Source organism: Lissotriton vulgaris, chromosome 5, assembly GCF_964263255.1.
Source record: "Lissotriton vulgaris chromosome 5, aLisVul1.2, whole genome shotgun sequence".
Classification (NCBI taxonomy): domain Eukaryota; kingdom Metazoa; phylum Chordata; class Amphibia; order Caudata; family Salamandridae; genus Lissotriton; species Lissotriton vulgaris.
Window position 1 is genome coordinate 904,662,658 of NC_141693.1, and position 14,651 is coordinate 904,677,308.

Consider the following 14,651-nt stretch of genomic DNA (forward strand, 5'->3'; position numbering starts at 1 on the left):
CTAACATCTTGGCACGCCCACTTTGCATGTCATTAGTGATAAATATCACTGACATGCACAGTGGGGCCCAAGATGGTCACTATCTCCTACTAGCTGTCGCTAACTGGTGTTAGCGACAGCTAGGTAAAAGGGATATAATTTTATCTCCGCTTTCTTGGCTTTTAAAGCCAAAAAAGCGGAGATAAACCCCCTTGATAATATGCCCCCAGGTTCCCATGTATTTGCTGAAATAACACGTGCCTTATATATCAAGTCATAAACATTATCAGAATAAAAGTCTTTGGGTTATAGAGCGATGCACAGCTCACATCAATCTACAGCTTTACGACTGAGCAGTCCAAGCCAATCTGATCTAACACTGAATTATTGTACTAATCCCATCAAAATAAATACATTTTCTTCGACATTCTAGTGCGATTCTGAAGAATTTCTTTCCCTTTTCCAAGTTTTGTTACAAAACAGCCACATTTTTCTGCTGACAGACAACTATAGAAATAATGTTGTGTTTGTCTGTAAACTGCGTTGAATATTAATACGATTTTTATTTTGAGATCAATGCATGAACATTGTATTTGTATCTCTGCTCTCTGTGATGGTTCTATGTATTCCGGTCCTTTCACTGTACATAAAGAACCTCGTTGGCTCCAACAATGCAGGGTGCGAACCATGTATTTGGTCCTGAACAGACATGGGCAGGGTCTGTACTTACAAGGCTCAAAGCAAAGAAGAGGGCATTCAAGTGTTTAGCTTTATGGGACCATGCATGTGTTTAGAAAGATTGAACGTAGCTGTGATAGAGTTGTTTTGGAGGAGAGAGACCAAGGGCCATATGTATCATAGTTCCGTTTTGCGATTCCTAAATAGCGATTTTTAAGGAATCGCTATATAGGATCGCAAAATGGTGTGTATGAAGAAAATCGCTTTTTATTAGCGATTCCTTAAGCTTCCTTAATTGCGAATTCGCATTTTGCGAAGTCGCAATTAAGGAATAATTTCCAATGCATTCCTATGGGAGGCCCATAGGAATGATTTCCAAATAATTCTCAAATTGCGAATTCGCAATTTGCTAACCGCAATTTGAGAATTATTGCGAGGTTGCAGGGGTGTCTCAAGGACACCCTGCTGCACCCCTGTAAATCACATGTGTGTGCATATGGCGCACATACATGCCCAATGGGCATGTATGTGCGTCATATGCCGCCCTGACAAATGCATAATTGTGCATATTTACAAGAAATCGCAAATTACCACCAACTACAAGTTGGTGGTAATTTGCGATTTCTTAACCAAAATTCGCTAGCCAAAAATGCTACATACATAGCATTTAAGGAATCGCACAAGTTTGCAATTCCTTATTTTGGGAATGTTTCATACATCCCAAATCATGCAAAAAGGCCGTTTGCGATTCTCAAAGGCCGAAATTTTCGGCCTTTGCGATTCACAAAAGGCTTGATACATATGGCCCCAAATCTACTCTTCAACTACCCATCTCAAGTGTCTGCCTACTCCTGCTTTTCATATCATTACTACCGATATCTAACAAATATTTCATGTGGAGACACTAAAGATCACTACAAATGACTCCTGTAGCATCAACAGTGTGTTATATATTATTTATTTATAACAGAATAAGTTAAATCAACAATAAAATGCAAGGGTATTACTATATTGTATTGTCTGTCAGCAGCATGCAGGGTGAGCAATAAGTAGCTTATTTTATAATTGTCATGTGTTTTGTCCTAGTTTATTGAAGGTGAATTCTTTGGAAAATCGCCAATTTAGTTGCAGACAGACGCTACCAGAATTAGACAAAAAAGTCCGGATTGACCCAAATGATCCTCGTTGTTCAAACCTGGCGCAGTTTAACAAGGTACGGCTTATCAGGTGAATTGAATAAGAGTTGTGTGAACACATACACATATCGGGCAAACATAAACAAAGTATTACTTGAAAGAATGGGTCCACCGTGTGGTTTGCATATTTCTATAAAATTCAAGGCTTTGTTTGTTTTTATTATTTCTATAGCCATATTACGAGCAATTAGAACAAGTTACGAAATAAATGAAGGACAAACGATAAATTCAACTATCTGAGACCGCTGAACCCGCAGAAGTGGGGTCACAGTGTGCCCATGAGGCATTTCTCTTCCAGCAGATGCAGGTTGAGCTTGTAAACAACGTGAACTCGTGAACCCGCTGACGCAGGGACAGGGCGAGGAGAAGAGAGAGAGACAGAGAGAGAGAGAGAGAGAGATTTAGATTCCGTGGAAAGTATCCTTTCTTTCTCTCTCCTGTTTTTGTGAGACTCTTGTTTCCCCTTGTTCTATGTCTCTGTCTGTCTGTCTCCCCATCTCTCCCTGTCTTTCTCTGTCCTCCTATAATTCTCACGCTGCTCTCTATCTTCCTGTCTGCATTTATCTCTTTCTGTTCCTGTGCTCACCTTCGCTAGTATTTCCTGTCTTTTTAAATCATTCTATTACTTTCTCGGTCTTTAGCTTTCTCTCTCTCTCTCACACTTTGTTTCTACTTGTCTCTCTCCTAAGCTCTCTCTGACTCTTTTTCTACCTCTCTCTCTCTCTGTCTGTCCTTATCTCTTCGTATTGTTGCATTTCTTTCTCTATTCCTCTGTCGTCTCTTTCCTCTCTGTCTCACTGTCTCTCTATCCACGAGTCACTCTCTCTCTGCCTCACTTTGTCTGTCTCTCCCAAGTCAAGTTCTCATTCTGTTTCCATGTCGCTCCCTGCTTTTGCCCTCTCTGTTTATAACGGACTCTCTCTCATTGTCTCTCTCATCTGCCTCTACTTGTCTCTATGTGTCTGTATCTGCCTCGCTCTCTCTGTTTCTCTCTGTCTTTCTCTCTGTTTCGCTCTCTATGACTTTCCATGACTCGTTGCCTTTCTCTTGCTCTTCCCTGTATCTCCTTAATTCGTTGTTTTGCACGTCTATATCTTCATTCTGTCTCTGGCGTTACCTCTCTCACCTAGCGTCTTTCTCTCATCCCCTATGCCTATTGTTTCCTCCCATTTCTCAATGTTATTCTCCCACATTTCCTGTCTCTACTAGACTTTCTCTTGCTGTTTATTTCTGTCCCTGTTTTTTCCGTATCTCCCTGTCACTGTCGCTCCCCATCGCTCCCTGTTCTCTGTCTGCCTGTTTTGCTGTCTCAACCTGTTTGTCTCTTTCTTTCTCAGTGTTTCTCTCTCTTCATCTTGCTGTTTCTTAATCTCTCCCTGTCGTCTTTCCCTACATTTCTCTACCTCTTCCTTCCTTCCCTTGTCGCTGCATCTCTCTTTCTTCTCTCTTTCCAGTGGAAGCATATGGGTCCAATCAGAGCCTGCTTGAGTCACATCCTTCTCTTTTTATTTTTTATTTTTTCGATGATTGGGTAAAACATAGTATAAACAAATACATCAAAGCAGCATCAATATTGCATACAGCCAATATAAAAACATAATATCACAGATAAACTAATTAAACAAGGAGCACAAAAAAAACGGGGATACCAAAATGCAAACTAGGACCCACTTATTTACACCACGTTAAGTATCCTCGAATTTGTAAATGTAAATTGATACTTGTAAAAAGCACTACTCACCCGCAAGGGTCTCAAGGTGCTTGTACGAATACCGCTGTGGAATCCATCCTGGCTTTCCCTGTGAGGCGTCCACTCCTGGGCACCCCCAAGGTAGAGGCCAGGCATCCTTAGCGTTGTGGGGGCCGTTGTGGAGATTAAGCAAGCTATTGCCCAGAGGGACTCCATGATTGGAATAGGCACAGAGGCGAGAATTATCAGGTCTGTAGAATTTTGAGCCCAAGACCCACTGAGGCGGGGAATTGAACCTTGGTCCCGTGCTAGACCTCTGCATCAGGGTCTGCCGCTCTAATCATTGAGCCACACTTCTCCTTCCGGAAGGTTAGCTAAAGCCAAGACCCCCATATTCTATTACATTTGGCAACTGAACGTATGCCTCTTGACTTGGCCAATGCCTGTTCCATATCATATGTCTGTTGGGCTAAAAGCCACCAATCCATCACATTAGGAGGCTTTGGCGATATCCATTTTCGAGCAATAATCAGCCTTGCCGAGACTAGCAAGATAGTTAATAGGCTGCTGCTTTCAAGTCCAACATTACTGCGGCCCAGCATAATTTCCCCTACTGTCAAAGGTATATCTAACCCCAATTTCTGGTGGATGATATTCTGAACATCCTGCCAAAATGGTTTTAGCTCTAAACATGTTACGAACATATGTTTGATATCTGCCTTATACATAGCACACCTTGGGGACTTCAACCTATCTGTAATTATATTGTTAGCCGCCCACTTGGCTATCCTCTTGGGTGTGTAATAAAGAAGACAGATCGTCCGATGTTGATGCAATCTCAAATTAGTAGAATGCACTACCTCTTTTATAGTGCCCAATGCTTGTGTTATAGTACTAACCCCTACAGGCATCTCCAATATTTTACTCCATTGATTAGCCAATCTTTCACAATAATCTACTTTTTTGCTGCTCAGCCATTTATAAACCTTGCTAACCATAGATTCCCTTACTTCATTATATATAAAATCCCAAACCTCAGACCCAGCTATGTTAGTCAACTTCAGGTGCTTTAGAAAATAGTCCCGGATCTGATAATATTTTAGCAGCCTATGATTTGGTAATTTATATATAAATTGTAGTCTTTCAAAAGCAATAAGACCATTATAATCGTAGAGATCACCCAAGCATCCCACTCTCAACCTGCCCCAATTTCTCCCCACCCCTATCGTGAAATATATTAGGTAAGGCAGGGTTAAAATACAGAGGGAATTTTTTATGATATGGAGATATATTACATCTTATGCAAGATCGCCCACCAGATATATATGCTGTCCCGAGCGGTCTTGAATTTGACTCTTTTTAAATAATTAGGGTCCATTATTCTATACAAAAACATCTTACTTGCTTCCCCCAACATAAATGTATGAAAAAATAGAGTACTCACAGGATTAATCAGACTATGGAGGTGACTAATGAAAGATAACCAGAAATAAATCTTAAAATCCGGTAGCTCCAAGCCTTGACCAAATGGTAATTTTAATCTTTCTATCGCTCGCCTAGGTTTCTTATATCCCTATATAAAGCTACCAATTTCCCCTTCTAATCGTTTGAAGAAGAAGTTGGGGACCCGTAGTAGAATAGAGCGAAAAAGGTATAAAAACTTGGGCAAAGTTTTAATTTGAATTATATTAATACAACCTATAATGCCTATCGGTAACTTGTGCCAGTTTTTAAATGATTTAATTGTTTCCTTCATCAGCTCCTCATAATTTAGAACAGTTAATTTTCTCTATATGGGCTGATATCCTCACCCCTAAATAATTGACGACTGGGCATAACCCCTGTATAACATCTATTGGTTTATGATTCATTAATATTTGGGTCTTATTAATATTTAATTTATACCCTGATATCTGGCCAAGCCCGGCAGCCTCGGCTGTTATTTCTCCTAATGCTCGCCCTGGGTCTGTGGAGAATAGTGCCAAATCGTCCGCATAAGCGGTGACCTTTAAACAAATTGTTCCATTACTAAAAGCACTTATTCAAGGATTGTTTTGTAAAGCACAGATGAATGGATCTATATATAGAGCAAATAATAGGGGTGAAAGAGGACACCCCTGGCGCGTGCCACAGGACACCGGGAAAACAGATGATAATAAACCTGAACATGCTAATTTAGCACTGGACTTATCATACAGGTCTTGCACCCATTTCTGAAAGCGACTTCCGAACCCGAAAGCATCGATTTCAACCCAAAGAAACTCCCACCCCACTAGGTCGAACGCTTTCTCAGCATCTAATAGAATCATACAGAGTGGGGTAGATGTAATATTTGCAACATCGAACCCTGTCACTGCCGTATTTAAATGAATAGTTGTATCTCTATTTTGGATAAACCCACGTTGTTGGGGAGAAACCAGACTAGGCATCACCGGAGCAAGCCAGTTAGACAGTATTTTTGCAAAAATGTTTGCATCAGTGTTAATGAGCGAATTCGGTTTATATGACCCGCATTCCTCTCCTGGTTTACCTTTTTTTAAGAAGAAGTCTTTTTTTGTCATATTCCAGGAATCAGGCACTTGCCCTTTAATACTGGTAAACCTCATTATGTGGCTGAGCGGCAGCCTCAGATCATCCTTGAAGATTTAATAAAATTCTAAGGGAACAGAGTCTTCCCTCACAGCCTTACCCGAAGGTAAAGCCCAGATTTCCCTTTCAATCTCCTCCCATATTATCTCTACATCCAGGGTCTCAGCGATCTTCTCCTCTATATTTGGCAAGAAACATCTCTGAATATAATCACGAATATCTGCCTTCCTTTGCTTTATTGTTGAAGTATACATTGCTTGATAATACCTTACAAATTGCTCTAAAATCTGCTGTGGATGCTCATACAGTCTACCAGCAGGCCCCCTAATAGTTGTAATATGGGCTTTAGCCCTGTCATCAGCTACTTTATAAGCCAAACTTTTCCCGCTTGTTTCCCCATACTCATACTGTATCTGCCGATATTTGTTACATTTGACCATGCTCTTCTCTTTAAGTGTTTTCTTGAGACCCAGTCTAAGATTAATTACCTCAGACCCCAATTGTTCTGACTCACCCGCCCCCTTCATAACTGCCTCCACATTTAAATCTTCTGTCCTACGTATTGCAGAGGTTGTCTCCTTCAATATCCTTTATTCATTTTATTTTTATGCCAGATATACTGTTGGGTGTGCCCCCTAATAACGGCTTTAAATGTATCCCACACCACAATGGGGATAGCAGACCCCGTATTCTCTTAAAAAAAACTTTTGATTTGTTCCTGGGTACAATCTACACAATCCACATCTGATAAAAGATACCTAGGGAATAAAAAGATCTTGGTGGCCCATTTTCTGTATTGTCTTTAGAAGTAAGAAGAATAGGATTAAGGTCTGATGTTACTTTCGGGCATATATCTATTTCTGCAGATCATAATATTTGTGCAGACACCCAGGCCATATCTATTCTCGAGTAAGATTTATGTGGGGCAGAGAAATAGATATACCCTTGGTATATTTTGGTGCAATACTCTCCAGGCATCGCTAATAGCCTGTAGTGGACCCAGTTCCCAGATTGCCCTATGTGTTTTCCACTTCTTCTGATAGGCCCCCCTAGTTGTAGTCTCAATCCCATAATCTACAATACAATTAAAATCACCTATCACCACCCGATCCCCCTCCCAATTCAAAAGTTCCATATTTATGTTATCCACCACCGTAGGATCGTCATTATTAGGATCATACACTACACAGAACACATATTTCCTCTCTTTTAATATAAGCCTTGAGATAGCCCAACGACCTCCCTTATCTGCTATTGTCTTACATACTGTTGCCCTAAGCCGTTTATTCTTTAATATTGCAACTCCCCGTATAAAAGCACTTTGAGTAGAGCATATTATAACCTCAAATCCTAGCTGTTTTAACCATCCCTTGTCTTTATACGAAAGGTGTGTCTCTGTTAACATACCCACACTAGCTCTTCTGCCACCAGCCGTCTCTTCATCCTGCTATTTAACCCTGCAATGTTCCATGCTAAGCATTTAACCCCCTCCATGTAAAATAAAATACCTACTCTTTTTTAGTAACCGCCTTACTTATCTGAATACTTTTATCACTTCTTTTTACCCAATCATTAACTTTTTCTCCTTTAAACCCCCAACCCTTCCCTCCCTCCCCTCCCTCTACCTCAGCCTCTTCCAGAGATTGGCCCTTCCCCTCCCCCAACACCTAGAAGGAGAAATCACCCCCTTTCTCAAAGCTGCCGTTGACTTTGGCAGCCCACTAAGAGTCCCGGTCACAAGGGTTCCAGAGGCTTCTAATATCTATGTTGTTCAACCCAAGAAAAAGCAAGTCATAAAACAGAAGGAAGCTTGAATGAAATATTTGTATCATATACCCAAATAGATCCCTTACTTACAGAGATAAAAGAGAAGGAAAAGCATTAATATAGTAACTTCTACTGTATACCTCTCATACGTTCTACTCTCGCATGAATAAGGAAGCAAAAAAAAATTTCTTTCGAGAGATATACATTTTCTCCCTTTTTGCTTGTCCCCTCTTTCTGCCGTCCGCATAGAGCCTTCTTTGCCTCTGTTTCTTAAAAGAACATATAAGATTGACCCCCACATAATACTTTTAGTCGAGCCGGCTCTTGCAGGTACGCCTGCACACCAGCAGCTTTCATTGGGTCAATTAATTGTCTGAGCTGCCATATTCTGTCCATTGTTACTTTACAATAAAAGCTGGCAAAATAAATCTAAAAAGGTCTAGAATATTGGCTATCTTGTCTCTTTTGGACCATTGGCACCCTATGCGCCCATTGTATCTGGCAATCCCAATTCCAATCGCTATGGTCCGGACACAATTTCTGCAATATTTGCACTATAAATGTTCTAGGGTCTGTGTCCTCTTGTCCTTCTGGAATGCCAAAGATCTTCAAATTCAGTCTCCACCGCCTATTCTCCAGATCTTCCAGCTTGAGTTGCATCGTGGCCAAAGCATGGTCATGCTTCTCTGTTATAGAGTTTCGAAGCTGTTTCTTCTGTATCCGCCACTCGCTCTTGGAGTTCAGCCATCTCACCCGCCAACAATCCTACTTTGGTAGTGACTTTTTGTAAAGACTGCTGAATACCCTGGGTATCTGATCGCACCTGGGCAAAGAGCTTTCTAGTCTCTTCTCTTTGGTCTTTAAGATTCTGGAGAATCAGTGAGAGCATCTTTGTTTCTCCCGATGACATAATTGAAGCTGACCCAGGGCCAATTCCTAGGTCACCTTTGCCTTCTGCCACCAGCTTCATGGCCCTGCCAGCTTCATCAGTCATGCCAGTCTCTGAGAGCCTTGATGATGTATTATTTACCCCACCTTTTGCTTGTACCCATCGCCATATTGAATTATCAGCTGTAGCTCCCTTTTTCCGTTGCTTTGCCCTCTCATCTCCTACAGCCTGATAAAAACTCCCAAAAGCTTTTTTCAGCTCCTTCACCACTTTCAATCCTCTTTCTGATTCTCCATTCACACATTCACTGGGGCAGATTTACAAGAAAGTGACTCTGTGTGTTCCGCAAGCCATTTGGCTGTGCTGCACTGAGTCACTTTGAAAGGGATGCAACATAGTTACAACAATATGTCGCATCTCTGTGCTTCCCCCTAAGCTGACACACCAGCTGTTGCCATGCACTGTCGCGGGCACCCTTGCACCATGGTGCAAGGATGCCTGCGGTGTGGGGAGATTGGTTTTTCAGGAAGGGTTCCCTTCCTTCCTGCACAAAAACAATCTGGAAAATGCAGTTTTTCAATTTCTATGTGTGCTGCATTAGCACAAATAGAAGTTGAAAAACGTCATTGTTTCAATGTGCAGGAAGGGAACCCTTCCTGAACAAAAACAATCATTAAAGGTGATTTCTTCTTTCTATGCATGCTGCAGAATTAGGCACGCATAGAAAGAGGAAAAGAAAACTAGGAGAAATGAAAACATTTCTCCTCATAACGCCTCCCTAAGCCTCCCCTGGGGAGGTGTTGCATTCACACGCATATCCAGATTTACGATTCCTCTTAAATCTGGAAATGTGTCTGGTTCCATGGGTGTTGCGTGGGAACACCCACAGCAACACCTATGGAACACTCATTTCACGGAAAGTGCTGCGTGCAAAAGGGCCATATTTACAAGGACAGGAAAAGTCATGCAGAGTGGCTTTCCCTGTCCTTGTAATGATGGAGCAGTTAAATGCTCCACCGGTACGACACAAAAAGTGATGCACCAGTGGCGCAAGGGGCTTGTAAATCTGCCCCACTGTATTTATACACATGTAGCGCCTATTAATACAGTACCCTGGGGATATGGGGTTGGAATACAACACCAGCGGCACCACTAACATAATGTGTATTTGTAACGCACCCATTCCCCCAGAGGTATCTTGGCGCTGATTAACAGATGTTTCTTATTACCCAACTCAATGGTACTCATTTTATCAACCTCAGATGGATGAAAGGCTGAGTGGACCCATTTGGATTTAAACCTGTGACCATGAGGTAGAACACAGGCCCCTGCAGTGGAGGCATTAGTCCACTGAGCCACCTGACCCGGCATAACACAAGTTTAGAAGCAACGTAAGGTGCTGTCTAAAAACTAGACATACATACAGTTGTATTATGTTTTCATTTAATCTGTATTTTCCTTAGCAGCTTTCTTTCATCACCTAGCAACAAGGTTCTACTGATGGAATCTGGATTGTGTAGTCCAGCAGAGAAGCTTGACTATGGAGCTGAGAGTGGTGTCTGGGGTCATTGTATCAATCTCCAATACATTTTCTTTAACAAGGAACTGTGCCCTGTCATCCCAAAATTGGCAGTGAGAATGGGATGTGCCTTTGGAGAGGGCAAGACCATATCCAAGAAAGGCTTTATTTTTGAAAGAAGAGTGACACAATTGGATTTTGTTAGATACCAAGTTGTTACCTGTTGACCCACAGCTGTGATCACTGTACTGTGATTTCTGCACTTTTATTTGGAGGTGAGACTTTATGCCTTAAAAGTAGAATTTTGGACAATTTACAGTTGAACGGGCAATGAGCAAGGCATTCCCTGAGAAGCGGTTAGACTTTGAAGGTAAACACTCACCGCTTGTTGCGCTGCATGTGATCTGGCAACAACTCCTGAGAGCGTGGGAACATCCCGCGACCAGATTCCTGGCAACGACGTGCCGAGAGCATGAGTGGGATCGTGTGAGACTCCTGTCCATCCGCCAGCTCATGAAGTGAAATTCCCAACAGCTTTGACGGCTCCTCCGTTGTGTTGGAGTTTACTGCGACCTGGAGTTCTTGTTGCTGCGTGGACACCTGACATTGTGGATTTCCATTGTCACGTAAGGTAACGTGTGACGTTGGCATTGCCTGCGCCGTTGCTTAGTTACGGCGATGCTGGTGTAATCTGAGCCAGCATAGTGACGTGATTGTTTGGATACAAGGATAGCGTGGGTGCCGCCATTTTGATTCGGCACTGCGTATCCCTTCAATCTCGTTATCTGGACACACGGAGGGTGCTGGAGTGGTGAGGCGAAACCCTATGGACAAAAGAGAAGTATGTGACGCATTTATGCAGTGAGTTGTGAAGGCTAAAGGCAGCACAGCGCATTGGAGTTCTTTTTGAGTGAAAACACAGACTTCGTTTTATTCAAGTGACAAATTTGTGCTATGACACGGTGATAGGCACACCCCTTGTTACCTTTCTCTGACTTATATGGTTGCTGCATGTTTCAATGTGAAATTTTTCTTTGCATGTTATTTGTGTCAAGTAATTCACTGTGCCGTTAGACACATACTAGTACATATATGTCAGTAACTTGCATATTGTTTTTTGAGCTGTTTTTTTGTTTTGTTATGGCTTCACAGTCTATTCCTCCTCCTGTGTTCTTGCAAGAATCTGGTCCTACTTGCATGGAATGGGAGGATTGGAAGGAATTATTTACCACGTACTTGGAAGCTATTGGAGGAGACGTGTTTTTTGCAAAAAGGAAGTTAGCTATTCTAAAACTCAGTCTTGGGGTGGAAGGTAGAAGGGTTTACCAAGTTTTCAGTCAAGTGTAAGGAATGTTGACGCATGATCAGAAGAAGATGAAGATGATGTGTATGAGAATGCCATGTCTGCATTTGCTGACAAATGTGGAAAGAAGTTGAGCATAGTAGTAGAAAGACATACATTTTTCTCACGTTCTCAAAAACAAGGTGAAAAATTAGAGCAATATGTGGCTGCTTTGAGGAGGTTAGCAGTGACGTGTAGGTTTATGGAGTTAAGAGCTGAGATTATCAGGGATAAATTAATTAATAGAACTAACAATTTAAAAATTCAAGAGAAATTTTTAGATTTAAAAGATCCTACATTATACAAATCAATAGAAATAGCTAGATGTATTGAAAATACTTCTCAATATGTCAAGGAATTAGCTGAATCTACACCAAAAAGTGATATGGATCAAAACAAGGTATGTGTGTTGAATCCTACTAGGAAAACTGTGAATGTAGATAGTGAAGACAACAAAAACTTTATAAGAAAGCAAGAAGGGGGTACAAAAAGTCATTCTTTAGGCGTGGGAGCGTCAGACACACTTCTGAAGCCAGCCATTGTCCTGCTACTAAGAGCCGTTGTTACAAATGTAGAAAAATAAGCCATTTCTTGAGAGTTTGTAAGGCAGAAGATTTCCACAAACAAAACAAATCTGTAAATGTATAAACAACATCATGGGACCTCATTCCACAAGTGATGTACAAGAGGGCAATGATAAAGATATAGAAGTATTAGTAGTTAACAATGTTAATATTTTGGTCAAGAAACCAACTGAAGTGTATATACCTTCAAAGTGTGTTGTATCTATAAACAATGTTGATGTACATATGTGAGCAGATTCTTGTTCCCCTTTTACATTGATAGACAAGCAGAAGTGGAAAGACTTGGGGGCCACAGAATTGATCTCTACTGATGTTGAACCGCAGGGGTATTGTGGAATGAAATGACCTGTTTTGGGATACTTTAATGCTGTTGTGCACTTTAAAGTTTAGAAAGACTGTCGAAAAAATTTGTGTAGTAGAAGCTGGAAAGTTTTTGTTAGGATGTAAAGAACAGAACGACTTGGGCATCATTCACAACCCGAATCATCCTTTACAAGTTTTATTAACGGATTCTCATTATAGTAGTAGATGGGTTGAGAAGTTTCCAAACTTGTTTAAGGATGAATTGGGATGTCTCAAAACGTTTGAGCACCGGGTTGTATTGAAGAAGGATGCTATATGTAAAGTGCACAAGGTCCAAAACGTCCCAATGGCATTAAGAGAAAAATTGAGAAATGAGCTACAAAGATTGTGCAAGGAAAATGTCATAAAGCCAATAGAAGCCTCAGAATGGTTAAGTCAAATTGTTATCTCACACAAACCTAATGGTAATTTCCGCATGTGTGTGGATTTGAGAGACTTAAATGAGTGCATCTGGGTTGACAGACATCCTCTACCACGCATAAACAAAATGTTGACCAGTGTTGCTGGTGGTAGGTATTTTACTACATTGGATTGCGTCTGCAACCTGAATCAAAGCATTTAACATCCTTCATCACACCTGAGGGGTGTTTCAGTTCATCCAAATGCCTTTTGGGCTTGCTGAATGAATGAAGAAGGGTGCTGCACTCGTAGTTTGTGTTGCGTGTTTAAATTCTTAAGGCTTGCTTCGGCATCAGCCGTATTTCAAAGGGTGATGCAAAGAATTTTGAAGGATATAAATAATGTATTAGTGTTTAAAGACAATGTTTTGATATGGGTAAAAGATGAAAAGCAGCATAATGATATTTTGATGGAGGTACTTACAAGGTTAGAAACGGCTGGGCTCACCATTAGTCTGCAGAAATGTAAATTTTGTGAACAAGAAGTAGATTTTTTTGGGACATACGTTGTCATTCAATGGGATCAAACCTAAATTACATTTGGTGGAAGATTTAGAAAAAGCTCCTTCTCCACTAGACAAGGAACAATTAAGATCATTTCTCGGTTTAGCCGAGTATCATGCCAAATTTGTGCACCACTTTTCTAAATTAGTACATCCTTTGCATGAGCTCAGGAAAAAGGGGGTGGTATTTCAATGGACAGATGAATGCCAGTCAGCATTCGAGGCGGTGAAGAAAGCGGTAGTCAGTGCTACTGCTTTGAGACCATATAATCCCCAAGACAAGACCATGATTGTAACTGATGCCAGTAGTTATGGCCTTGGAGCTGTACCAATGCAAGAGAGTGAAGGTAAAGAAAGAGTGGTGGCTTTTGCATCACATACTCTTAAGGGTGTGGAGATATCCTACTCTACCATAGAGAAAAAAGCTTTAGCTTGTTGGTGGGGTGTTCAACGTTTCCGTGTTTATGTGTGGGACACATGATTTGAACTCCACACTTATCACAGACCATTGTTAGATATTTTTACCCCAGCAGAAGCTAGTACGGCTACTCCGCATATTGCAAAATGGTTATATCGTTTGCAGGAATTCTATTGTGCCTTGAAATATGACCCTGGAGTGAAGAATGTGAATGCGGACAGTTTGTCATGTTTACCTGTAAAGGGGAAAGGAGTAGATTGTAATGATGAAGAGGAATGGATGGTGGGGAACATTGTTGACGTATGTCAGGCCATCAGTGAGGATGAATGGAAGGAAGCTATTTCAGCCGATGCTGTTTTAGTGAAGGTGATCAAAAATTGCCTGTGGCATTTGGATGGAAATTAAACAATGATGTTTTGATGTATAATGATGTGTGGGAAGAACTATCCATTGTGAATGATGTGGTGAGGAGGTGTGACAAATTGGTAGTGCCTGAACCTTTGAGGATTAGGTTGATGGATTTGTTATATGAGGGCCATGGTGGCATGTCGGCTGTGGGGGGCGTGGCTTGGACGCCGATGGCGATGGTCGCCTGAGAGCTCGGCTCCGGGACTAAGCCCGAGATTATCCTGAATATCGGAGGCTGAGGGGCGCCCCAGACCCCTCATTCGGTTGAGCGAGGCGACGACACCCTGCCGGGGACCTTGGTAGAGTTTGGCCGGGGGTGGCTACGAAG

General features: G+C 41.5%; 1 protein-coding gene across 1 annotated transcript in view; it reads left to right on the forward strand.

The window, feature by feature from the left end:
* The window catches only part of CC2D2B (coiled-coil and C2 domain containing 2B), a 1,912,120-nt gene that overhangs the window by 1,154,496 nt on the left and 742,973 nt on the right, over positions 1 to 14,651 (forward strand). Inside the window, exon 23 of the mRNA XM_086919535.1 lies at positions 1,744 to 1,870. Within this exon, the coding sequence (XP_086775661.1) occupies positions 1,744 to 1,870 (127 nt within the window). The remainder of the gene's footprint in view (positions 1 to 1,743; positions 1,871 to 14,651) is intronic.